The following is a 25,894-nucleotide window of genomic DNA, read 5'->3' as shown; positions in this document are numbered from 1 at the left end:
CCTAAGAAAAAGCTTTATTTATAGTGTTTAAAATTACACTAAAATAATGTGATTTAACACTAAAATAATGTTATATACATCAGAGATGCTCTCGGTAAACCGACAAACAATTAGTGTACCAGATTTTCATGTAACAATGTCATTGTCTAGGGATTATAAAACGTAGCACTCTGCTAGTACCAACTCATCAATCATCATTCGTTCGCACCGGTGTCGATCGTCTCTCAAGTCTCAATCGTGAAGCATGGACAGAGAAAGCATACAATCCAAAATTCTCGAGAAAGTAAATAAGAGAGCACGAGACAAAAGAGATAAAAAAACATCATAACTAAAAGTTACTTAAAAGTTCATCATGGGCCTTAAACCTTTTCGGGTCTCTCCCCAATTGTTGTATTCGTTTATGGAGCATGAACATTTTTCAGTCACATCAAATATTAAATGAACTTAAGAAAATCCATAACGGTCTGGAACTGGAAAGGTTGGCAGATCGGAGTAATATTAACTTTTATATAAGCCTGAAGCTGAAGATACAAGGCCCAATGCTAACTATAAGAAATTAAGGTTCCTAGACCTACGAAACCAGGCATTGGTTGTTAAACATCTCTATCCCACAGCATTATCTGTGAAGTGAATAAAAATTATGATAGTATCTTGCATGTTTATGACATGGTTAGCTTGCAATAACAATTATTTACGTGTATGATTTAGGAAATTCCAATAATATTATCCTTGTTAGGGCTGTCGTGTTTCTTGTGTATTTAAAAAAAAAAATCAGAAACGAGGACATTAGTTGTTATGCAGGCAAGTAACGCTGTGATTTTGTAAGTATTAATCGTTTCTTTGAAGGGCCCTTCTTTGAACTGAGTCAGTATTAATATCTTGAAGTTAAGAAATTATGACTTCTACATTTATATATATATATATATATATGTATCATTGTTTGTTTTCTTATTTATTCATCCATTAGCTATATGGTGTAGTTATAAATTTTGGTCTTAGCATTGGTGGTCTTCTTTTCCTTTCCCATAAATATATTGAATAAGATATAAGGTTGAAGTGCTTGTTGGAATCGTCTAGAAGAGAAGCAAGGATTTGATTAATCGTAGAGGCAAGCTGCATGGACCACATTGGATACTCTAATCATATATCTTATTCGACCTAATTGAAAATGTTTTAAACTAATTCAACTTACATCATTATATCAATTTTTCTTTAATATCATGTGCTAGTTTTCGTTTTTATTGGTTCTAGCTTCATTTTTTTACTAAGGTTTTAGCTCATTTAAACCTAACTAAGTATAATGAAATTTTCATTAGATCTATTTGGCAATTTTTATAGTAGATCTGTATTTGATATAACAGACGCTGTGTTAAGGCTAGTATATCATATCATATATGAATAGAGTGTCCTCTTGCCAATAAGTTTTATATGCTATAATTTTAATAGAAATTAACAATTTGAGTAAATTTGTTTTCTTAAAGAAGTTATGTTTGTTCTTGAATTACATGCTAAACATGGAATGTTATATGGTTGTATTCACATTGTCAACAACTACATTATTATCGAGATGCATGAGAAAAATATCTCAACTTCAGCTATATTGAACGAGTTAGCAGCACTCTAAATGGTTTAACGCAAATTTTGTGATACTTGGCACGCCCTTATTAGTATTAGCTTTCCTAAATTATCAACATACAAATACTGGAGTTAGACTTTTATTGGTTAACACTAGAGTTAACCCTTACATTAACATGGTAGTAGTATGCAAGTTTTACGGGTAAAGTAAACTAACTACCTTTTCAGACATGGTTGTTGTATTGATGTTACATTGCTGGATGGGAATGCAAATAAATATAACAATAGTTGATATATATCATATGAAGATATATAAAATATTACGGAAACCAACCCACCCACCTAGTAGCCACCGTAAAGAAACTTTCGAAAAAAGAAAAAAAAAACACATAATGGGCTAAAATTATTCCACATCTTATTGGATAAATATAAGATTATTGTTGACAGCATACTTGTTTGGAATTCTTCTTTATCTAGTATAGTACTAAAACTAAAATAAAATAAGGGACCTGAGAGAGAGGAAAGAGCTTTAAATTGCATGCGACACCAATTGGTGGCAAGAAAGTCTTCCAATCAGGGATCTTAGACCATGCGCAGTAGGGGTTTTAGTTAGGTTCATGGGCTCGAGTTCTAAGGGACCGATGAATAAAAGAAAATAAAAAATGGGTTCGTTTTGATGAACCGGGCCTTGCGAGTGATACCGTATGAAGCGGGTTCAAGCCACGCGTCGGGTGTTGATTTGCTGAACGAAAGCGCGTAGAGGAGGAGGAAAGTTGGGGTTCGACGTGTATCGCCTCATTTGTTCTTCTCCACCAAAAAGCTAGGGTTTTTTTCTGAGAGGCGATATTTCGTGCGACTTCGTCTCCCGGAGGTTTTCTCGTTCTAATCGACGACGGAGTGTCTTCTCCACTTGCTCAGGTGAGTATCGAGTAGATTGAGGGTTGAATTGGTTCGATTTTGTGGTGGAAACTCGAAACCGTTTTCTCGGATTTCAATTCAAAATTGGGGCTTTCGCGTTAGGGATGTAAATCGAAGTCTGGGTTTCGAATAATTGCTGTAAATCGTCATGGTCGTTTCATGTAGGGTTCGTTTCTCTGAATGTTCGAAAGGGATTTGCGATTTGTGTGATTTAAAATCGATTTGGGGTTTTTTATTTAGGGTTCTTAATCGATATGGGAGTTCAATTGTGGTAATGTGTGCTAATAATCTGTCGTTAATGTGTGCTAATAATTGCGATTGAGGGTTCACGGTTTGTTTAAAACTCGATTGTTGCAGATGGAAACTCCCCGAGAACCTCATTTCTTCAAGCCTCTTCTTCCTGGTTTTCAAAGTGGCGTCGCAATACCACTTGACTTCTACTCAAAACACATACAAGGGGCTGAGATCAATAAACCGTGGAAGCTAAGAGCGGACGCTTCAGATCAAATTTGGGAGGTGATCCGAGAAGGCAGGACACTCACGAAAGGTTGGAAAGAGTTCACCGAAGCACATGATCTTCGAATCGGTGACATTGTCATCTTCAAACACGAAGGAGACATGGTCTTTCATGTGACTCCTTTTGGTCCTAGCTGTTGTGAGATTCAGTATACACATCCTCACGCGGATGATGCTCCTACTTTCTCATACGACTACTGCTTCTTGGCTGAGGTTACTCCTACAAATCAAAAGGACGACAAAATGGTTCGTAAAATTTAGTTATTTGTTTGTTTCTAGTACTGCTTCTTGGCTGATGTTATGTATGTGTTTGTAGTTTCTTCCTGTGGAAGCTATGAGGTGTGGTGCTTTGAACCAACAATGCAAAGAGGTCAAACTTGTCAACAAGGAGGGAAAGTCATGGACTGCGCGCTTCGGATTTAGCGAATCAGACGGCGCATATTACATCAGCAGAGGGTGGAGAAAGTTCTGTCGTGATAACAGATGCACCAACGGAGATTTGTTTGTGTTCAACGTGGTTGGAGACGGGACGACAACTCCATTACTGTGTGTATGTCCGGAAAGGAAGGAGTGTACTGAACTACTGATCAAGCACTTCAGCAGAATCGATGGTATGTCTTCTCATTTGACTTGTTTGTGTTGTCTATATTTTCAATGTTACTACTTTGCTTATGCTTTAACTTGTGTTCTCTTCTTCTACAGGTAGCATTGCTTCTACCTCACGAAATTAGATGGCTCTTTTGCGGTCTTTCCTCTCTATCATCTTAACTTGTTTCTTTTTGTTTCATTAGCAACTTATCAACTTATGTATTTCGGTTTGTAAAACTTGAATGGTTTTTCTATGTGAACTTTTATCCTAAGTTAAACATTCTCGAACTTAATTCCTTTGTTGAATGCGTAGACTGATCATCGAACAAAATGTATCTATGAATTGAATTTAAGTTAAGAAACAACATAAAATTTTAAAACATAGCTTTTCTACATTTGAAAACACAAACCAAAACTTAAACTCTAAAACTAAAACATAGGTTAAATAAAATGTTTTCATAAATTTTATAATATATTTTAATATTTTATTCATGTATTCTGAATAATTTTAATTTTTTTTTTTAAAAAAAATATTATTATTTTATTCCTATGAACTTTTTCTTCGGGTTCACTAATGCAGAAAACTACAAATTCGGGTTCATAACTGTTCATGGGTCCACAAAAAAATATTAAAAAAATTTGGTGAACCCCAAAGTGGAGTTCACCAATGCTCATGCTCTTAGGTTGTACGAGTGGCATTATTACAACACCTAATAAAGATTAATTATTATTATTTCAATTAATTGTCTTGATCTATCTTTTAAGTTACATAGAAGTGGGGTCTTAATGGAACAACTGTCCAAGCCAAATGCCATTTCATTATAATTATTTTATTAAAATAAGATTATCCTATGACTTGATTCACCTGAAATAGAATAATCTATACTCTTTCTCTAATATGTTATATATTTCTGTCTAAAATAATGTCTTCTCATGCTTTATGAAGATTTGCCCAAGATCTTGTTTTGAAGATTAGCCTTAAGAATATATTTTTTATTTGTTGTATAGTATAGATGCTTGCATCATTGCCCACTTCTTGTATTCCTTCAATTGGCAACTAACAATTTCCCTCATTAATTTAATCATTTAATTAGCATTTATTAAACATGGTCAATATAGGCCTTTTATTTCTTTTCTCACGGTGACTAGACAAATGAGATTTGGTTTATGTGGAAGACATTGCGATGAGCTATAAAGAAGCTTCAATCCATGTTCCATGATCAGTTCTCTAATTCTCCATGCCAGCAATTTTAGTTGATGGGAAACTTTAAAACATATAATAAACATATATGACAAATGGTCCGAATGGCAATATGCGGAACAACTATATTGCGGTCATGATAATAACAAAAACATATAGATATATAGATATATGCATATGTAAATTTTTTTGTTATTATTAAGTGTGGTATAGTCCGGAGCGGTTGGAAACAGTCGAAGCCAAAAAATAATTTAAATCTATAGATTAATTAGTTTTTTTTAGATGAGAACACTGGACGACATCTCATTTGTTTTGTATAAGAAAGAACCATTTGGTTGTTAAAAAAAAAAAAAGGAACCATTTAATACAAAAAAATAAATAAATGATGCTGGATGTAAAATATAATGGTTATTGCGTGCCATTGGGATAGTTAAACTTTTAACATTATTTTTGGAATCAAAGTATTATCCTTCCGGTTGATTATTTTGGGTTATGTTGATTAGCTTTATTTCTTCATATCTTTCTTTGACTTGTGGTTTTATTTCTAATATGATATTAACATCTTAATCTTCTCTTTAAGCTTAGAATATAACTTTTGTATTGATTGTCACAAGTGGTGTGATCATAGCTGCATATCCCTTTTCATATACAATTTTAAATTATGCATATCTCAACTTAATCAAACTATTTTATACACGCACAAACAACTATTTTATACACGCACTAAACATAGTATTTTTCCCACAATATTTTAAAGTCACGGGTTGTAAAAATTAAGCAAATGTGTATAATGTAATATGCATAAGACAAAGATGAAACAAGTTGACAAGTTAAGTCTTTATAAATATGTTTCTATCTCGTTTGAATATACATAGGCGCGTGGTATCCACATATTTGTATAAAAAGTATCCCGTGTTTAGTGTAATATTTGTATTAACTATTAAGTACATATATAAAGTACCTATCGAGTTTATTTTCCAAGATCATTTCTCGTCACACTTTAGATTCAAACAAATACTATATTATAAAACCCTAAACAGTATAAGTCGATGCTGTTCATGACTAATATAAAAACCCTTCCAGTAATATATTATAGCACAGATGCAATGCATCATTAATTACAAATTATTAAACTAAACACCCTCCGTCTCTCGACCTTTGCTATATAAAGAAGATCATTTACGTACATATCCTAAAGCTAATTGAACCAACCAGAATACATATACACATATATCTCCGACAATGTCTCGCACAGGCGAAAGCTCCTCAGGCTCGTCCTCCGACAGGACCATTAAACTGTTCGGCTTCGAACTCATCAGCGGTGGTCGTTCCCCTGAAGTCACAACGGCCGATAGTGTAAGCTCTTCAACGAAAAACACGACGTCGTTTATAGCTAAAAGACTCGAGTGCCAATACTGTGGCAAAGAGTTTGCAAATTCTCAAGCCTTGGGTGGTCACCAAAACGCTCACAAGAAGGAGAGGTTGAAGAAGAAGAGGCTTCAGCTTCAAGCTCGACGAGCCAGCATCGGCTATTACCTCACCAGCCATCACCAACCGATAACGACGTCGTTTCAGAGACCATACAAGACGCCGTCATATTGCGCCTTCTCTTCCATGCACGTGAATAATCAGATGGGTTTGTTCAACGATGAGTGGTCTCCGATTTCGTCGCAGATTAGCTTTGGTAATAAGGACATGTCTCAAGATATTATTGAACAAAATGGTGAGATGGGTAAGGTGTACCCGGGTGTGAGGCAAAACATGATTCAGTTTCAGAGAGATCTGACTTCTCCTTCTGGTCCGAAGAGAAGCATTAAGTCGCTGGATCTTCATCTGGGGATTGCTGGAGATACGGTATAACATAGTGAGAGACATGATTTAAAATGTATACTAGTGATGTATTTTATTGCTGAAGAAAACGAGACATAGTATTTCTTGATGAAACTTGATCTGTATTTGTTTAGGTTTATCTATGTTTTTTTTTATTCATTTCATGTGAGGTTATATAACTATATTTTTTTTTATTAAAACAACCTGAAATAGATTACAGTATAAAATTCACAATACATACATAAAATTTCCAACCATCGCCCAATAAAAAACAGTAGATCGGAGCAAGACTTCAAGTACTAATCACAATATAATTTTCTTGATCCTTAGGTTATCAACCGAATACTAATTGACAAGGTTTCTATATTTTTAGTCATTAATTATTTTGTGATATTGTTCTAAGTGGTGCATTGCTTAATAGGTGGAGAAAACAGATTGAAACTTCACTTTCTTATTTTTAGAGTTGACTAATACATTTACTTTTGCTTAGTCTATTTTTTTGAACGAGTAGTCTATTTATCAATTCATGTGTGCGTGCTTCTTTGTTGGTGCATTTTATATATTGACGTACATAATTACTTACAAACTGTACGTAGTGGTGCAGACATCTGCTGATACGTGCATATGTGCGTACACGCACTAGTTTGTAGTCAAATTTCTAATATTTGCTAGAAATTTCATACAAAAGGTTACAAAATGATATAGTGTAATTATATTAATTAAGAAGCGTAAATGAATATATTAATTACATATTTATACAAGCTAATGAACTTTAAAAGACTCATGTAATTCGTGATAAAGTCATTTAATTTGTCATGTGCATACATATGGACATTATGACACACACACACACATATATATATATATATGTTTATACAAACTTAATGTTTATATTATAACCTAAAATCATAAATGGGAATGAACTTCATAGATTTCATAATTTAACCATATATTATTCATAATAACCAAGTTTATAAGAAAATGATTTTGCTTTAAATTCCTTTTTTTTTTGGGCTACTTGCTTTAAATTCCTCATTTTTTTAAATGAGTCTTTCTGAGGATTTGATTTATGTTTTTTTAATAAGTAGGAGAGATAGAAATATGTAAATTGTGAATACTCTTACGAAGAACCAAATAGGTGAATTTTAGTGGTGGCATTTCTTGACTTAGATTTTATTCATTCAAATAGATTTGGTGTAAGATTGATTTGAATTTTCCCACTAAATCTCTAAATAAATATTTCATCAATTCATATTTGGCTTTTACTTTAAAACATCTATATTATTATATATTAGAATGGAGTCGGCAGGTTATATATTTAATCAATTGCGTGATTAGAATGATAAGCTTAAATTAAAGATCCAACATCAAATGTTGGAAGCCCCTTTAGTTGTGTAAACACATGTCACTTCCAACACCAACGGAACTCCAATACTCCATATTGCTTATGTGTGTACTAGATGCTTATCCCATTTCATTTATACTTCCACTTAATATTTCGCAAAAGAAGGTTTTCCTTTATTGTCCATTTCGTATGTTTCCTAATTTTGGTAATAATGTTTTTGTTAAGTTCGGAACATCACAACTCGTATATAAGAAAACTATACATTCGTTTTCATTCAAGTTGGGATTTTCCTTTAGCAGTTGTAACTTACACATTATATTGTCGTTCTCTTTTATCTCATAGAAAATACTATAGCTATGTTTGGATATATGATGTTAATGTAAAATCTTGTTATTTTTTTTAATACGTTTCGCTAATCATCATTAACGATAAAATGCAAATATATATGCTATCTAATACATTGACAAACCAACCATGCATGACATCCATAATGAAAAAAATGCAAACCCTAGCATAACTGATATCAAGGATCTTCAGCAAGTATATCATTCTGCGAGTGCGATTATTATTCTTCTTTTTCTAAGAAAAATTTGTACCGTTTTTTTAAAAAGTTTATACTGTTTTAACTATTTATGATGACAATAAGTGAAATATATATAGTTCATTCTGTATATAGTATTTGTTGTTTTTATAGGAACTTGTATTTGAATGTATACAGTATACAGATATTCTAGTAAACGATGAACATGCATATACAGAGGAATTTAAACTAATAGGATATCTATTCGCCATGCCCTAAAAGTTCCTTTCAAACTCAGGTCACCTAATAAGTATTTTTCTTTTGTGTTTTATTATCATAACAAGCAACATGTTATCATGGCATATGAAATGTAATCATAATTTATAGAAGATAGCTACTAAACGAAATAATTAAACTAATTTTCAAGTTTAAATGAATTATTAAGAAATAGAGATAATGTTATCTAGGTGTTGTGGGTGATAAAGATATCCAAGCCAGGTAAGGTTAGCTTGTTGATCAAATTGATTAAACATTTCTTCAACAAGACTTCGACATCTGTACCACCAATCCTTGTGTTCAATTATGGATTATAAAATATAAAATGGCATATGCACCCATTATAATTTTTTATCAACACATTATTGCTTTCTTAAAGCAAATCTATTTTTTTTTAAACCTACTGAGTGGTTCATCGTTACATTTGACCATCAAGGAAACTATAGTATATATAAAATGCAATGCATATACTTTTCTATTTTAATTATTGTTCAAGTGTAATTCTTTGAAAGACTCGTTATGTGTGTACTTGCGAAGTTATAATCTTTTAAAAGGACAGTCTATTTTTCTACGTAATATAGGACAAGAAATATCGGTTACTTTATTGGTTTGAATGATTCCGGATTTAATAATCAAAACACTGGCGTTAGATGTAAGTTTAATTAATATTGATTTTAATTGAATCAGTTGATCTAGAAAAATAATTTGGTAGAGCAGGATCCCATCGATCAGATACTTCTTCGAAGAAGCTCTGATTGCTGAAGACGTGTACTAAGTGACAAGTAAATATAATTTTATCTTGATTTAATACGTAGTTGGCTATTTGCGTGCATCATTATTTGCTAAATAGTAAATATTCGATTCATGTCGTGTGCAGGCATCAATCTCTTAGAATATGTATATTGTATTCTCTATGAAAAGAACGTATCACTCTATTTCAGTGCTCGATCAATGCAAGAAGAATTTATATATTTTAAATCAAGTTCAGACTCAATATGCAGATTTTTTTATTTTTTTTTGAACTGAAACTCAATATGCAGATTTTGTTACAAATCTTAGTTTAAAGTTTTTGGTAGATTGTAGATTGTTATCAGGTGCCGTAAATAGTAAATAATAAATAGATAGAACTAATTTTTGAAAGATGTTTTTAAAAAGTTATAAGTATTTAAAAATAACTTAAAGGAGAAAAAATATTTTCAATCTATTAGAATTTTTGAAACCAAACTCTTTTTTTTCTTTTTGGAGCAATAGAAACCAAACTCTAAAAATAAAGAAACTAGAGATACAATAGCTAATTAGTATTTTATTGGCCCAGTGGGCTACAAGTTACAGCTTTTATGGGCCCAATGCGCGTCGATAACCGATTTAAAACCAAACCGGTCGGATCTCGGTTTACAAGTGGATACCCTGTGGGTTTTAGGGTTTTAGCTTACGGTTGGCTTCTCTGCTTTGTTACATTCACGACTGTTTCTTTTCACCCTCTCTGCTCGTTTCCGTCACCATCCTCAATCTCCAGGTTCGTTCTCCTTCACAGGCTTTACTATTGATCACGCTTACGAAGTATTGGTTTCACAGCTGGGAATCGAAAGCCGCTTGTGTGGTTTTTGCTGTTTTTTTATAAATTCTGAGACTTTGCTTCGTTGAGTTTCTCATAGAAAGTTTGAAACTTTTGACTCGAATTTGAAATAGGAAAGATTATTTTCAAACAAGTTTATGTCTTGAAACTCCAGAACTTAAAAAAAGAACATGGCTTTGTCTTAATATCTTTTGCACAAACAGCTCGAAACTGTGGTTAGGAAGCAAAAGAAGTTGGTGTGAGGATGAGGAAGAAGGTAGACGAACGTATCAGGACTCTGATTGAAAACGGTGTTAAGCTTAGACACCGTTCCATGTTTGTCATCGTCGGTGACAAGTCTCGTGACCAGGTAATATCTTTTGTTCTTCTTATAAAGAATCTCTACTTTGCATTTTCCTTGGAAGCTATTTTTGGGGGTTAGGGAGATTAATTAACAATACATTCTCTATTCGTTGTGTAACAGATAGTGAATCTTCATCACATTTTGTCAAAATCGATGGTGAAGTCTAACACAAGTGTGCTATGGTGCTACAAGAACAGACTCGACATTAGCAGGTTCGATTTATCACCATCCTTGTGTTTCAGAAAATAGTTGGTCCTGTATATTAAAGTTAGATTGGTTTTGTGTGCAGTCACAATAAAAAACGTTCGAAGCAGCTGAAGAAGATGAAGGAGAGAGGACAACTAGATCCTGAAAAGCTTGACGCTTTCTCTCTTTTTCTTGATGTTGGGGAAGTAACATATTGCATGTACAAAGACTCTGAAAGAGTCCTCGGGAATACTTATGGCATGTGCATCCTACAGGTATGCCGCCTGGTTAATGATGATATAAAGTAATACAGTTGCTGCAACTTAGTAAGACTTTTATATTTTATTTCTGTATGTTCAGGATTTTGAAGCTCTAACCCCAAATCTACTAGCAAGAACCATTGAGACGGTGGAAGGGGGTGGGCTAGTTGTATTGTTATTACAGTCTCTTGCTTCGCTTACTAGTCTATGCACCATGGTTATGGTATGTGATTTTGGTAGTTGATGTTGTTTGCTTAACTAGTTATTTGGAGTTTACATGATTGGTTCTGTTTTCGTATCAGGATGTGCACGATAGATTTCGAACTGAGTCACACTCTGAAACTTCTGGACGTTTCAATGAGCGTTTTCTGTTATCACTAGCGTCCTGCAAAGCGTGCGTCGTCATGGATGATGAGTTGAATATATTGCCGCTTTCTTCTCATATCAGATCTATCACAAAAGTTCCAGCAAAGGAGGTGAGTTTTAGCAGATTCAAGGGTTGTTGAGAGAAACTATCTTTCTTTATGCGTCTTAGCGTCCTCAGTAACGTTTACTTTAATGCCTTTCTGATAAAAGGATACGGATGGACTTTCTGAGGCAGAACAAGACCTAAAGAGTTTGAAAGATGCACTAAGTGATGATTTTCCTGTTGGTCCTTTGATTAAGAAGTGCTGCACATTGGATCAGGTATGTAGTTTTGTCACCTGTGTACATTTGATGAAGAAGTGTTGCACATTAGATCAAGATTGAGTGTCTGCTTTGTCTTTTTAGGGTAAAGCTGTTGTCACATTTTTCGATGCAATATTGGATAAGACCCTCAGGAGCATAGTTGCTCTAATTGCTAGTCGAGGGCGTGGAAAGTCTGCCGCACTTGGTCTAGCTGTTGCCGGAGCTGTTGCTGCTGGGTAGGCTTTGTGTTAATGTACTCTTTTATTCACAAATGTTCTTATAATACTTGTTAGCTTACTGGTATGATCTTATTTGCTGCTAGGTACTCTAATATCTACGTAACAGCACCAAGCCCAGATAACTTGAAAACATTCTTCGAGTTTGTTTGCAAAGGTTTCGATGCTCTTGAATACAAGGTATATAAACATCTTCTGCAGCACATATTTAAAGTCAATTTTTAAAGAAAGAGTAAAAATTTTACAGGTTTTTGATATTATTCATTGATGTCCTAAACATTCTCTTAACCCATATGTTTTTGAAGGAACATCTTGAGTATGATATTGTGAGAAGTGTGAATCCTGACTTTAAGAAAGCAATCGTACGGATAAATATCTTTAAACAGCACAGGCAAACTATCCAGGTTTGTTCACTCCTGTTTTTTCTAATTAGCTGTGGTTTGTCTGATAATGTTCTGATAATATTTGATTTATTAACTTAGTGGTAATTGCTTTTTTTCCTTGTTCAGTATATACAACCTCATGAACACGAGAAGCTCTCACAAGTTGAGCTGTTGGTGATTGATGAAGCAGCAGCAATTCCTTTGCCAGTTGTGAAGTCGCTACTTGGACCTTACCTAGTTTTCTTATCTTCCACTGTCAGTGGGTACGTGAGACAATGATTTTATGCTTACACTTCCATTATGAATGTCGTGGTTATAATTTGAGCTAACTGCTAATTTCCTTTTCTTTATTTTTCTTTATCAAAGCTATGAAGGTACCGGTAGATCTTTGTCCCTGAAACTCCTTCAACAGTTAGAAGAACAAAGCCGAGCCCCTGCTACTGGTGTTGAAGGCTCCCTTTCTGGTATTTAACTGCTATATCTTGCTTTCGATTTTGGCGTGTGACAATCAATAGATTTTCGTAGAGATCCTAGTATCTATTATCTGATCGGTGTTCACAGCTACTAGAGCTAATGTATCTTTCATAGTAGTTAGTATTAGATATCCTTTTTATTCTTGGCTCTGTAGATGATGTGAATCATTACATTGGGGAATACACTGACTGAAGTTTCTTTGAATCCAGGTTGCCTTTTCAAGAAGATAGAACTTACTGAGTCAATTAGATACGCTTCTGGAGATCCAATTGAATCCTGGCTCAATGGTCTACTATGCCTTGATGTTGCTAATTGTCTCCCCAGTCCTTCATGGTATGGAGATTTCATGTAAAAATAATACAACGTTTGCATCCCTTTATTCCTCTGTTTGATTGTTCTCTTCTGTATTTTGTAGTCATCCTCTGCCAAGCCAGTGTGATCTCTACTATGTCAACCGAGACACACTGTTTTCTTATCACAAAGACAGTGAGTTGTTTCTACAGGTAATCATATTTGTTTTTACAATCTAATTTTTTTTGCTTACTTCGTTTTGATAATGGTAACTTGACATTAAGTGGTATTCTTCAGCGAATGATGGCACTTTGTGTCTCTTCTCACTACAAGAACTCTCCTAATGATCTTCAATTGCTGGCGGATGCTCCTGCTCATCATTTGTTTGTGCTGCTCGGTATATAACTGTACTCAATTATTTATAGCTAGATATAATCCACCAGATTTAGAGTATCGCCTTAACTTTCTATTTGTGGTACAGGTCCTGTTGATGAATCCAAAAACCAGCTCCCTGATATACTCTGTGTTGTTCAGGTACAGACTCATACTTTCTTTTTTGTTTGAGAAACACTGTTAGTTGAAAAAAATAGATCTGCTTTAGTTGTTTGTTGCAGTATTGTTGTGACTGATTCTGGATTGTACTTTTGCAGGTGTGTCTTGAAGGACAGATATCTGAGAAATCAGCTGTCAGAAGTTTAAGAGATGGTCATTCACCACATGGAGATCAGATACCATGGAAGTTCTGTGAACAGTTCCGGGACCTTGTCTTTCCAACTCTCTCTGGTGCTCGTATTGTACGCATAGCAGTCCACCCCAACGCCATGAAGGTGAATTTAATTTTTCAGGCTTCTCATTACTTTTATCTGTTAGGTTCGATGAAAAATTAACAGATTCCTTATTGCATTCTATGTAGATGGGTTATGGTTCTGCTGCGGTTGAACTATTGACCAGGTAAAATGCATGAAAATGTACATACATAAACACTAAGCTGTGATCAAAGCTTGATGATAATGACTTAATTGATTGATGTGGACAGATATTTTGAGGGTCAGCTAGCTTCAATATCAGAAGGTGATGATGAACTCGATGTGGAGGCTTCACCAGTTAAAGTTACCGAAGCTGCTAAGAAGGTTCTTGGTTCTTCTATCTATCTGTATGACTTTTTGTTTGGTTTTTTCAACTTCTTACTTGATTGCTTTTTCCACAGGCTTCTTTGCTTGAGGAACAGATAAAACCACGCGCCAATCTTCCACCTTTGCTGGTTCCTCTTCGCGATCGACGACCTGAGAGACTCCACTACCTAGGTGTCTCTTTTGGTCTTACTTTGGATCTTTTCCGTTTCTGGAGGAAACACAAATTTGCTCCTTTCTATATCAGTCAGATACAAGTAAGCATAATCTACTGAGTTTCTTATCTATGGCTTGTATAGTAGTAGTTAATAACACAATTTCTATATTTGGTTGGATCAGAGTTCTGTGACCGGTGAGCACACATGTATGCTTCTGAAACCATTAAACAACGAAGAGTTTGAAGTTAGTGAGTCAGATGAATTGGGCTTCTTTGCTCCCTTCTATAAAGGTTTGTTGATTTTCTTAACAAGAACTAGACTTTGCCGTTCTTGGTTTTAATGCTTTGGCCACTTCTTCTCTTTTGTTCAGATTTCAGGATAAGGTTCTCTAAGCTGTTGAGCGATAAGTTCAAGAAGATGGATTATAAACTTGCAATGAGGTTAGCACTAAACCTTTTTTTTTGGTTCATTCCATTCTTGGTGAATTTGATCATTGTTCTCATGTCACTCTTTTGTCTAGTGTCTTAAACCCTAAGATCAACTTCGCAGAAGTTGATTCTTCAGGAAACTTAGCAAATGGATATTTGAAGAAACTCGACAGAGTCTTTTCGCCTTATGATATGGAGAGACTCAGAGCATACACTGACAATCTTGTGGACTTCAATCTGGTTAGATACATTTTCTGCTCAAGTAATATATAGAGTTTTAAATTATTATATATTTTTGCTCCTTTTGGTGATGATATGTTCTTTCTTGTCTTTTAAAAGGTTTATGACCTCTGCAAAACTCTAGCACATCACTATTTTCAAGAGAAGCTCCCGGTCTCGCTTTCATATGTTCAAGCTTCTGTACTCCTGTGCTTGGGCTTGCAAGAGTCTGATTTCTCTACCATCGAGGTATATAAGATAACGCTGATGATTTGGACCCATGTTTCATCCGACATTTAGAGATAAACTTGTTGACACATCTGGATGTTCTAATTTGAATCATTACATTTCACTTACAGAGACAAATGCAGTTAGAGAGGGGGCAAATACACTCTCTTCTATTGAAGGTTGGTAAGAAGTTATACAAATATTTGAATGGAATCGCAGCATCAGAGATCGAAGCCACCTTCCCTCGTTTGAAAGAAGTAAGTTCGGATTTCAAAGCTAAAAGCTTACTTTTATGTTCCTTTGCTCCGTAATTTACAATCCTTCATATTTGAATATATGATTCATGATGATGACTTGTGGCTGCAGAGAGTGCTTGAACCTCACAATGTATCTGTAGACGAAGATCTCAGGGAAGGAGCAAAACAAGTCGAGGTATGTACCCCCTGTTCATTCTTATATTTTTGTTTTTGTTTCCATGTTTGGTCGAGTAAAGTCATTCAAACTCAAATGTTTTGGATTTAAAAGGAACAAATGAGGGCGAAGATAGAATTGGATCCTGAGCTGCTTGAACAATTTGCTATCGGTGGCAAAGAAGCTGAAGCTTTGGAAAAGTCTAAGATCTCTTCAAGTGGTATCATCAGTATCGAGACTACAAAACCTGAATACAAGCCAAAACCAAGTGGGTTTGATAAAACCGCCAAAAAGAGAGGCCATGATAATAAGCACTCCTCAAAATCCCACAAGAAGAGAAGAGCCTGATCTGGAGCTAACGTGTGTCAGACCGTGACCAGAAGATTTTGATTACTTGTTCTTTTTTTTGCTTTCTGAATTTGTAACCAGAACTTGAATATTTTTATAACATTTTGTTTTGAACATCACATATGAAAACGCTTGCATTGTTTCTGATTCAGTTGATAAATTCTACAGCCATAATACACAATGCTTTATTAGCTATAAGTCTATAACTACATGTGTTTTTACTGCAATACAAAGTGTTTCACATCTCGGCAGCAAAAGACTTCCCACATCCACAGGTTTGTGTAGCGTTAGGGTTGGAGAAAGAGAAGCCTCCACCGATCAAAGCGTCGCTGTAATCTAGCTGCATTCCGAAAAGGAAGAGCATGCTCTTTGGATCACAAACTGCAAAAACAAAAAGAAAAACCTAAGCTTTCCTTTTAGAGATGCATAAAACAACAGTAGCCTCAAGCGAACCGAAGTCTAGACTATTAGTCTGATATAGTTCAATGATTCAAGCTGCAAACATCAGAGAATCTCTCCTTAATAACAATCAGTCTAAAACTAGCTTCACCAGACAAGAACATCTGATTATCGTTACCGAACAACCACCTAACATAACATGGCGAGTCTACTACTCTACATAAACTAACTGATCTCACCTCTTGGACCTTATTGTATATAAAAGCATTACCCAAAACAAACCAAGGGAAGAAACTAACCTATAGCAAAGCCTTCATACTCAATGGTGGAATCATCCGGTCTTGCGTTAGCTCTGTTCTCAAAGTCCATCGTATAAGACATCCCCGAACAACCTCCTTGTTTCACACCAATTCTCAAACACAAATCTTCCCCACGCTCTGATCTCATCTTATTCAGATGCTTAAGCGCACTCTCCGTCAATGATATCGCCGGCTTCAATCCCTCCATCGCAGATGCCACTGTAGAAACCTCAAACAAGACTCTTTCAAATTCTCGTGAAACACGCAAACCAAACAAGAGCAGAACTCAAAAGTCAAAACATGTCTGAACATTAAAAAAAACAACAAAAGATCGACACTTTTTTTGGTAATCATTAAAAAAATCGGTACTTTCCAATTCTCGTGAAACACGCAAACCAAACAAGAGCAGAACTCAAAACATGTCTGAATATTCAAAACAACAAAAAAGATCGATACTTTTTATAGTAATCATTAAAAAAAAATCCATACTTTCGAATCATTTCTATAAGAAGCGAATCAAAAGAAGAGAACTTTCGTGATATCAATTCGAACCTGGAGCAGAGGAGGAGGACCGAACACAGAGACGGCTTCTCCGATTGAGATTCACGTACGACGAACGAGGAAATGAAATCGAATTACGTGGAGCCACATGACGTAAGCTTGTCGTAGAGACCCTTAGCTGAAGAAAAGTTGGATTCGAAGTCGCGATTCCAGCCAACGCCATCATCACCGAATAGAATCGCCGAGAGAAGAAGACGACGAACAGGAAAAATAATTAAATTAAATAATTTTTTGATCAATAGTTTATCTAAGTCCACATGTTTTATGTTTTTCATGTTATGAACCTAAATAGATAATACTGAAACATTTAAGCCCTTTCTCAATCTCGAGACTAGGCCTGGGCGTTTTTAACTCAGCCCGAAATACTGATCTTAACCCGAACCGGAAACATCAAAATCGAATCCGAACTGTTTTATAGAAATATCCGAATGTGACTTATAAGCTTACTACTTTGGACTATAGTTATAACCCGAACCGAACCGATATCCAAATTAGGATCCGAAGATATTTGAAATTAGTTAAATATGCTAATATTTTTATATATATTTAGGTGATTTATATATTTTAGAGTATTCAAAATATTTTTGTAGTTTGTTTTATTTGTTATTTTGAATATTTTCTAGTTAATTTAGATAGTTTAACTTTTTTTAATTAAATTTATAAATAAATAATTTATATATTTTGAAATTTTTTGGTCAATTTTCGATGTTTTTAAAAATATATTTTTGTATGATTTTAAACATTGGTTAAATCCGATCCGAACTAAACTCGGAAGGAACCGAACCGAACCCGATCTGATAATTAGTAAAAAACGAATGGTACTTATGAACATAACACCGAAAATCTGAAAATCCAAAAATCCGAATCACCCGGACCGAAACCGAACGGACCACCGAACGCCCAGGCCTACTCGAGACTATCGGGTCATAAATTTAAAACCCGGTTTAAAGTTGGGTTAATCCCGAACCAAAAAACACGCGCTTAGCGCGAATAAAACACACTTCATCATCATCATCTTTCTCTTCTATTCTATTCTTCTCCAGTTCGCCGCTTCTGTCTCACCTTCCTCGCCGTCCTCACACTCCGATTTTCGCGCCTCTTTATGGCGTCGTCTTCCTCTAGCTCACTCTGTCTCCACTCTCTCCCCAAGGTAACTCGACTCCTGATCCTTTTTTTCCTTTCAATCACTTTGGCTTCTGATTCCATAGTTGAATCTTGAAGGCTTCTTCCGGGTTAAACCAATGGAGGGGTAGGTTACGCTTCGAGTTTCGCGGCAGCTCAGCGTTCCTTTCTCCGGCGGTGGTGTTTCTTCAGCAAAGTCCGAGACTTTCTGCGATCAGAGCTTCATCAGAGGGAAGCTCGAGGCGTAGGGGTTACAATGAGTCGCAAGCGGTTAGTGGGTTTTCTAATGCTAAAGTTCAGCAGATTGCTTCTAACGTCTTGCCCGTTGGCTCATTCGTTGTCGTCACCTTCGGTACGCTGATTGTGTTGGCATTGAAGCTTAGAAAGTTGCGTTCTTTTGTTAGTACTAATTTGTTTTGTTCAGCTGACAGTTTTGTGGAAAGTGGTTGAGAAGTTTATGTCTCCAAAGTCTCCAAAGACTTCTTCAGCTGGAGATAGCAAGTCTTCTACGGAAGGAGTGAAGTGGTCGATCGGTGCTGGTACTAATCTGTTACAAGGGTTTGCTGCAAAGGTTGATAGGGAGAACAAGCAGAGGCTTAATGAGTTTGCTAAAGAACTCAGGTCCTTCAGAAGTGTTGACATGTCAGGTGAGATTTAATATGGTTGAAGTTCATGGTATTGGATGTGGCTTACCTTTTGAGGAGTATGTTGCAGGATGCAACTTTGGAGATGAAGGACTGTTTTTTCTTGCTGAAAGCCTTGGGTATAATCAGGTTTATAGCTATCGCCCTCTCGTTCGCATATGTTGTCTGCCAACTTCGTTACTGGCCTGATCTTCTTGTGTTGATTGAGTAACTATACCCATATTGTGTTTCAGACTGTTGAGGAAGTTAGTTTTTCTGCAAATGGGATTACAGCTGCGGGAGTTAAAGCCTTTGATGGTGTTCTTCAATCAAATATTATGTTGAAGGTTCTTAACCTCTCTGGAAACCCTATCGGTGATGAAGGAGCTAAGGTTAGTCGAAATACTTTCCGGATGTTCTTATGGTTAACAGAAAGAGCTTATTCTCTAGGTCTACATGTCTTGATGAGATATGGTTTCCTTTTGTTTTGTAATGACAGACTTTATGTGCTACATTGATGGAAAATTCTAGCATTGAGATTCTTCAGCTGAACAGTACTGATCTAGGAGACGAGGTTTGTCTAAGCACATGCTGTAATTTACATGAACTTCAAACTTCTCAGTGAGACGCAATACTTTTAATTCATTTCATGCATCCTAGTACTTCCGATGTTCCTGTGCAGGGTGCGAAAGAAATTGCTGAGTTGTTGAAGAGAAACTCAACCTTGAGGGTTATTGAGCTGAATAATAACATGATTGACTATTCTGTAAGTTCTAACTCTATATCGCGCAAATGAACACCAAGGTTTATAAATTGAATCTGTTGTGTCTTCACCTCCTTTTCTTTTGAAATGGAGGTAGGGATTCACAAGTCTTGCTGGAGCTCTTCCTGAGAATAATACAATACGAAATTTACATCTCAAGTGAGTTTAGGATCATAGATGGATGTTTTTTCTATATTTCATATCCCTGACATGCTGATTTATCGATAATCTGTTTCAGTGGAAACTATGGTGGTGCATTGGGTGCCAATGCTTTATCCAAAGGTCTTGAGGGTAATAAGTCTTTACGGGTACACAAACTTCCTCTGTCCCTTTCTATCATCTCTTCAAGAGTTAAATCCCATTAAACCATATGCCATTCTACTTGCAGGAGCTTCATTTGCATGGAAACTCCATTGGAGATGAAGGGATCCGTGCTTTGATGGCTGGTCTTTCTTCCCACAAAGGTTTTTTTTTGTTTGAGCAGTTTCGGTAGAACTCTCTTCATACTTCAAGACTAACTCTTTTCTTACCTCTAATTATGTGCAGGGAAACTGGCTCTGCTTGACCTCGGTAACAACTCAATCACCGCAAAGGGTGCCTTCTATGTAGCAGAATACATCAAGAGAAGCAAGTGCCTGGTTTGGTTGAACCTGTACATGAATGACATAGGCGATGAGGTACTTTTACTTTATAACAATGGGGCTAAGATCGTGTGCGTTTGACTGTCTGAATGTTTCTCAATGACTTCAGGGAGCTGAAAAGGTAGCAGATGCTCTGAAGCAGAACCGTTCAATTGCAACCATTGACATTGTGAGAAGTGGACCATTTTCTTCTCCAGTCTCTCTAACTCGAGCTATCTGTGGATGTTAACGCGTTTGTTTATGGAAAAATAGGGTGGAAACAACATCCACGCAGAGGGAGTTAATGCTATAGCGCAAGCTCTGAAAGATAATGCAATTATTACGACGGTCAGTGCCACAAAAAGATCTTTCTCATCTTGGTTTCCTTGTTTGCTTATAACTAGGAAGATGATGAACAGTGCTAGTCTCATTGTTTCTTCAGTTAGAGGTTGGTTATAATCCCATAGGACCTGATGGAGCAAAAGCCTTATCCGAAATTCTCAAGTTCCATGGAAATGTAAAGACGCTCAAACTTGGTTGGTGCCAGGTAAAGCCCGTCGACAACTGTTTTGTTTATTCACAACTGCTTGTTTTTGTTTTATCATTGTTGATCTTTCGTTCATATGTCCTGCAGATAGCAGCTAAGGGTGCTGAATACGTTGCAGACATGTTGAGATATAACAACACGATCTCGGTTTTGGACTTGCGAGCAAATGGACTTAGAGATGAGGTGTACTTGCAGACAGATTTTATCAGCATATTTCAGTTTTTTAATATTCTCATTGTTTTTTTCAGGGAGCTTCTTGTTTAGCTCGGAGCTTAAAAGTAGTTAATGAAGCTCTGACGTCAGTGGATCTAGGATTCAATGAGATTCGGGTAAAAAAAGAATACTACTTTGCTCTTCAACACACTGTCTTATTTTAAAATTTTGTAAGCCACTTTATCTTATTGTGTTGCCTTATATACAGGATGATGGTGCATTCTCCATTGCTCAAGCTTTAAAGGCCAACGAAGATGTCACGGTTACATCGATAAACCTAGGGAACAACTTCATCACCAAGTTTGGACAGGTAAGAACGTATGTCTTACCAAGTCTCTTGTTTAAAGATTCTGGTTACTGAGACATTGCCCTTTGTTTTTTATCATCCAGAGTGCTCTTACGGATGCTAGAGACCATGTTCTTGAGATGACTGAAAAGGAAGTAGAGATTTTCTTCTAGAGAGAGAGAGAGAGACATTAAAACTGAAGCTCAGTAATTTTGCCACCTGTAGTTGTTGTCTCATTCTTTATGAGAGGTGTTGTTGAATGGCTTCAAGCCCGAAATAAAACTTGTTCCTTTTTTTTCGGTTAACGGTAAAAAGATTCATTTTTCTTAAAAAATTTCAAAGAAGAGTTTCATGAAAGTCCGACCAAATTACCGGCTGGTTTATCCCGGTTTTGGAATAATTTTGGCTATCAATCAATCTGGTATTGTCTGGAGAATATACACAGATAAAACAATGAAAAAATTGAGCTGAATAAAATATGGTTAAAGAGATCTCATGGTTATTAGTTCTAGTGTTGTCGTGTCACACTTTGATTAACTATAAAACCCGGTTTAGAACAGGTCTCGTCGGTCTGATTTGATTCGGTTAATTGAAACGAGGGTAACTCCTGCTTTGAACGGCACAGTAGTTCACATAATTTGCCGTTCGGTGCTGTTGGGAACACGGAGCAAATTTGCGCGAGTGAATGAACAATAAAATGGCGCCAAAGCGAGGGAGAAACCGGTCGCCTTCTCCGGACCGGGACGGGATGTTCGCCGGAATGGTAGTTTTCATGGTGGACACCGGAGTCCAGCGCCGTCGATTGCAGGTTTGTGCTCAGAGAGAGAGAATCAAAAATTTCTCAACTTTGTTTTTTTTTTAAAAGCTCGTCACATTCAAATATCCATTTATTTGCGTATTTGAATTGAAGATATGGAAGCAGAAGCTGGTTCAAATGGGAGGAGCAGTGATCGAGGAAGGTTCGTTGACGAAGAAAGTCACTCATGTTCTCGCCATGACTCCCGAAGCTCTTGTCGGAAAATTCCAGAAAGAACCCCTGTCTCGTTTTAAAGGAGTAAGTTTTTAAATTTTTTTTAAATGTTTGATATTTATGTATGGAAGAAGAGACTTCAGGTCAAAAAGGAGAGTTTTTTTTTTTTTTTTTTTTTTTGCAGCGCCTTCTGCGTTACCAGTGGTTAGAAGATAGTCTAACTTCAGGAGAGAAGGCTAATGAAGACTTGTATCTTCTCAAATTTGAAGAGCCTAACAAAAAGTCTTTGCCTGCAAGGAGTGGTAGTGAGGATCAACCATCAACTCCAAAAAGAGCTAAGGACTCCCCTGATTCTTCTGATACCGTAGGCTTAGATACCCAAAACAATACACAAGGATCACCTACTAGTTGTATTGTTCCCTCTACTAGTCCCAGTCCTGGTGAAGGCAATGCAGAGACTCCCACTACTAGTCCACAATCAGAGGTTAGCCTGGCTGACTCGTTTGCTGATTAAATCTTTTGCTGTTTATGATTGCTGAAGTTCTTATTAATCTTCTTTTGATTTATAGCCCACGTCGGTTTACAAACCACCCGATTTGAACAGAAATATCACTGAGATATTTGGGAAGCTAATAAACATATATAGAGGTAAGATTATTACTGGTATTTGTTTTTTTTTAAAATATATTTCTCTTTTATAGGATGTTAATTAGTCGTGACTCTTTTTTCTCTTGCTTTCAAAAGCTTTGGGTGATGATAGGAGGTCCTTTAGCTATTACAAAGCTATACCGGTCATTGAAAAGTTTCCCACCAAGATTGAAAGCGTTGATCAGCTCAAACACCTCCCTGGGATTGGAAAGTCATTGACAGATCATGTGAGTGAATACACTTACCTTATAATACTTGTTGTGGTACTTCCAAATATTTCATCTGCTCTAGTTCTAAGCTTTTGTATCATTAATAGCTTTTTGTCATTACTTCTGTGAGAACTTGAACATTATTCTTCTACATGAGTTTGGCAGATTCAAGAAATCGTGACAACAGGGAAGTTATCCAAGTTAGAACACTTTGAAACAGATGAGAAGGTAAATTTGAAGTCCTCAATTAAAGTTATCATTTTTCATTTTCAGTAAAATATAAAAACACAGGTAGACACCATTTGCTTCTTTTTTTTTCTTGATCTAAATTCATTTAAGAAATTACTGTGCATGACCTGGAGCTAGAGAACCATGTCTAATACATTTCCTTGGTTGATTGTTTACCACTGGGAATGTTTCTTTACTTTGATTGAAGGTACGAACAATCAGCTTGTTTGGGGAAGTTTGGGGTATTGGTCCTGCTACTGCACTCAAGCTATATGAGAAAGGACACCGCACATTAGATGACTTGAAGAACGAGGATTCACTTACGCATGCGCAGAGGTTGGGGTTGAAATATTTTGATGATATTAGAACAAGGATTCCACGCCAGGAGGTGTGATTCTTAAACTTCAACTTGAGTTTTGTTTGTCCTTCCAATCCTTGACGTAGCTTTCTCCTTATATTGTAGGTGCAAGAAATGGAACAGCTTTTTCTAACAGGTTTATCCGAGGGATATACATGCATTCGGACTCATAGCCTGGACAGGGAACGACGTGTTGAACAGAAGGTATATGAACATAATAATAGTCCATTATGCATCTCACCAAAGATAGTGTTGCTAAAATAATAAAGATCACACACACACGCACATCCTTTTTTTATATATTTGATATGCCATGGAAAATGCAGGCTGAGATTGCTGGCGGAATCCAAAGGATATAGACTCGATGACACTGGACTGTTCCCAGCTACTCACAGCTCAAGTGGTAACCGGGTAAGGGGAACAACAATGTGAATGATTAAAAGGGAATGAATGAATGATTTTATTTTTATTTGAGCATGTGATCATGTTTCTTTGTCAGGGTGGTAAAGCAAGTGCCAGCATGAAACTCTCCACGGAGAAACAAGTTTTCGATTTCTTAGGGTTTCCTTGGCTCGAGCCACACGAGAGGAATCTTTAAGTAACTCACTAAGCCTTTTGGGTTCTTGTTTAAGTTATGTTCTTCTGTAAGGAATCAGTTGTTTTTGTAAATTGCATATCTATGGGCAAGGTTATGATATTAATACTCTTGTAATATTTCTTCTAATGCTAAAAACCTTTGTTTTAATGTATTCGAGGTGTTGTGACCATATTAATTTACCATTTCTCTAAACAAACTAATCACACGTCTCTCATAAAGCGTTATGACTGAGAAAAGAAAATCCCACATCGGTGACACAAAGGAGATATGACTTGCTTATATAACTCTAGAAAGCATCAGGGGTCACGACCTTACTTGAACAGGATCTGTTCTATAGGAAGTACCTCTGTATCCTTGATTTCTAAGGAGACAGTCCCTGAACCCTGGTTGATGACTCATTACTGTGTGATCTGAGCGTGATTAACAGCGTGGTTTGTCTTCGGATTCTCTGTGCTGTAGAGGATCGTTACCTAGCCTGGTCTCGACCACGGTTAGGGTGGTCGCACGGTTGTCTGACAGGTCCCTTTTTTTCATTATTCGTTTCTTCACATCCATTTTTTGTCTCCTTATTTCCACCCTCAACTTTTAAACTACGGACACAAAACAGATGTTACAGAGAAATTTAGGGACCATATGGTCACTTTCATACATGCAATGATGATGCATGTCAATGTAAATTTATATTTATTTTAACATTGTTCCATTTCAACCTAGTCACTGAATTTTTATATCTGCTTGCAGTAAGTTGATAGTGGTGTTTTTTTAGTCTCAGTTTCTGTTTTTTTCTCGACATGTGATGTTTGTACGCAGCTACGAATTATATGGAAAGATTAAGAGACCGGTAATGCTTCAATTCTCCTTATGCTTTTCTGAACTAAAACTCGGCTAGTTAGGATGGTTTATTCTTAGTAATGATCCACGGAAAAACCTTGGTGAGAGATATAAAAAATGTGAATTTGGTTTCAAATTTTTCGTTTCTTCGGAGTTATTGGCTTCTCAAGACTGTTCTATTTTCTTAGCAAAACTCTAAGAAGTTGATAGTTTCTGTTTTGCGCCATTGTGATTCTTGACAGATCTTCGGAACGTTCTTGTGTAGCGAGTATGGAGGACGTGAAACACTCTTTGTCATACCCTTCATCGACATGTGAAGTACCCTCTATGAAAGAGAACTTCTTAGAGGTCCACCAGCCGCACGAGCAGCTATCAAATGGTCGCTCATGATCATGTAGACAAGGACAGCTGGAAAGAATGGACTGGTACTGATTAGTAACATCAAACCTCAAATCATCAAAAATATAATCCTTCGAGTTAATTAGTTCAACAGTGATGTATGTATCCATC

The 25,894-nt window shown here is 36.1% G+C and overlaps 5 protein-coding genes, 1 non-coding gene and 1 pseudogene across 7 annotated transcripts; 6 read left to right on the top strand and 1 right to left on the bottom strand.

Moving 5' to 3' along the window:
• Positions 1 to 2,154: 2,154 nt before the first annotated feature.
• On the top strand, positions 2,155 to 4,227 carry LOC106360305 (B3 domain-containing protein REM9-like). Its single transcript, XM_048738270.1, has 4 exons — positions 2,155 to 2,493; positions 2,851 to 3,255; positions 3,326 to 3,620; positions 3,712 to 4,227. The coding sequence occupies exons 2-4, from the start codon at positions 2,851 to 2,853 to the stop codon at positions 3,738 to 3,740; spliced, it is 729 nt and encodes a 242-aa protein (XP_048594227.1). The 5' UTR covers positions 2,155 to 2,493; the 3' UTR covers positions 3,741 to 4,227.
• A 1,534-nt stretch (positions 4,228 to 5,761) lies between these two features.
• Positions 5,762 to 6,787, top strand: LOC106360307 (zinc finger protein 5). Its single transcript, XM_013799899.3, has one exon. The coding sequence runs from the start codon at positions 6,041 to 6,043 to the stop codon at positions 6,656 to 6,658; it is 618 nt and encodes a 205-aa protein (XP_013655353.1). The 5' UTR covers positions 5,762 to 6,040; the 3' UTR covers positions 6,659 to 6,787.
• A 3,372-nt stretch (positions 6,788 to 10,159) lies between these two features.
• Positions 10,160 to 16,307, top strand: LOC106362417 (RNA cytidine acetyltransferase 1). The gene is made up of 27 exons (XM_013802307.3): positions 10,160 to 10,285; positions 10,549 to 10,694; positions 10,809 to 10,900; positions 10,978 to 11,149; positions 11,235 to 11,357; positions 11,437 to 11,610; positions 11,711 to 11,821; positions 11,906 to 12,039; positions 12,126 to 12,219; positions 12,345 to 12,443; positions 12,549 to 12,685; positions 12,789 to 12,886; positions 13,106 to 13,229; positions 13,312 to 13,399; positions 13,485 to 13,584; positions 13,669 to 13,721; positions 13,838 to 14,014; positions 14,101 to 14,138; positions 14,224 to 14,317; positions 14,395 to 14,574; positions 14,657 to 14,765; positions 14,846 to 14,915; positions 14,996 to 15,143; positions 15,243 to 15,371; positions 15,482 to 15,607; positions 15,717 to 15,782; positions 15,876 to 16,307. The coding sequence occupies exons 2-27, from the start codon at positions 10,590 to 10,592 to the stop codon at positions 16,107 to 16,109; spliced, it is 3,075 nt and encodes a 1,024-aa protein (XP_013657761.1). The 5' UTR covers positions 10,160 to 10,285; positions 10,549 to 10,589; the 3' UTR covers positions 16,110 to 16,307.
• On the bottom strand, positions 16,180 to 17,687 carry LOC106362418 (iron-sulfur assembly protein IscA, chloroplastic-like). The gene is made up of 3 exons (XM_013802308.2): positions 17,360 to 17,687; positions 16,808 to 17,026; positions 16,180 to 16,490 (listed from the first exon to the last, which is right to left on the bottom strand). The coding sequence occupies exons 1-3, from the start codon at positions 17,532 to 17,534 to the stop codon at positions 16,348 to 16,350; spliced, it is 537 nt and encodes a 178-aa protein (XP_013657762.1). The 5' UTR covers positions 17,535 to 17,687; the 3' UTR covers positions 16,180 to 16,347.
• Positions 17,688 to 18,317: 630 nt separating this feature from the next.
• Positions 18,318 to 21,847, top strand: LOC106362419 (NLR family CARD domain-containing protein 3). 2 transcript variants are annotated; one of them, XM_013802309.3, is made up of 18 exons: positions 18,318 to 18,518; positions 18,590 to 18,842; positions 18,922 to 19,137; positions 19,205 to 19,263; positions 19,368 to 19,505; positions 19,613 to 19,687; positions 19,796 to 19,879; positions 19,974 to 20,035; positions 20,115 to 20,184; positions 20,265 to 20,340; positions 20,423 to 20,553; positions 20,627 to 20,686; positions 20,770 to 20,844; positions 20,939 to 21,043; positions 21,131 to 21,226; positions 21,292 to 21,372; positions 21,465 to 21,566; positions 21,647 to 21,847. In XM_013802309.3, exons 1-18 carry the CDS (start codon positions 18,471 to 18,473, stop codon positions 21,713 to 21,715), a joined length of 1,800 nt encoding a protein of 599 aa, XP_013657763.1. In that variant the 5' UTR covers positions 18,318 to 18,470; the 3' UTR covers positions 21,716 to 21,847. The 2 variants fall into 2 exon arrangements, with proteins under 2 accessions (XP_013657763.1, XP_013657764.1); XM_013802310.3 differs by having other exon boundaries at positions 18,915 to 19,137.
• Positions 21,848 to 22,104: 257 nt separating this feature from the next.
• On the top strand, positions 22,105 to 25,080 carry LOC106359418 (annotated as a pseudogene).
• On the top strand, positions 24,859 to 25,075 carry LOC125577509. The gene has a single exon (XR_007315918.1). It is a non-coding gene; the product is annotated as a small nucleolar RNA U3 (small nucleolar RNA).
• Positions 25,081 to 25,894: the final 814 nt, after the last annotated feature.

Source organism: Brassica napus, chromosome A8 (genome assembly GCF_020379485.1).
Source record: "Brassica napus cultivar Da-Ae chromosome A8, Da-Ae, whole genome shotgun sequence".
Lineage (NCBI taxonomy): Eukaryota > Viridiplantae > Streptophyta > Magnoliopsida > Brassicales > Brassicaceae > Brassica > Brassica napus.
This window is presented reverse-complemented; position numbering and strand designations above follow the sequence as displayed.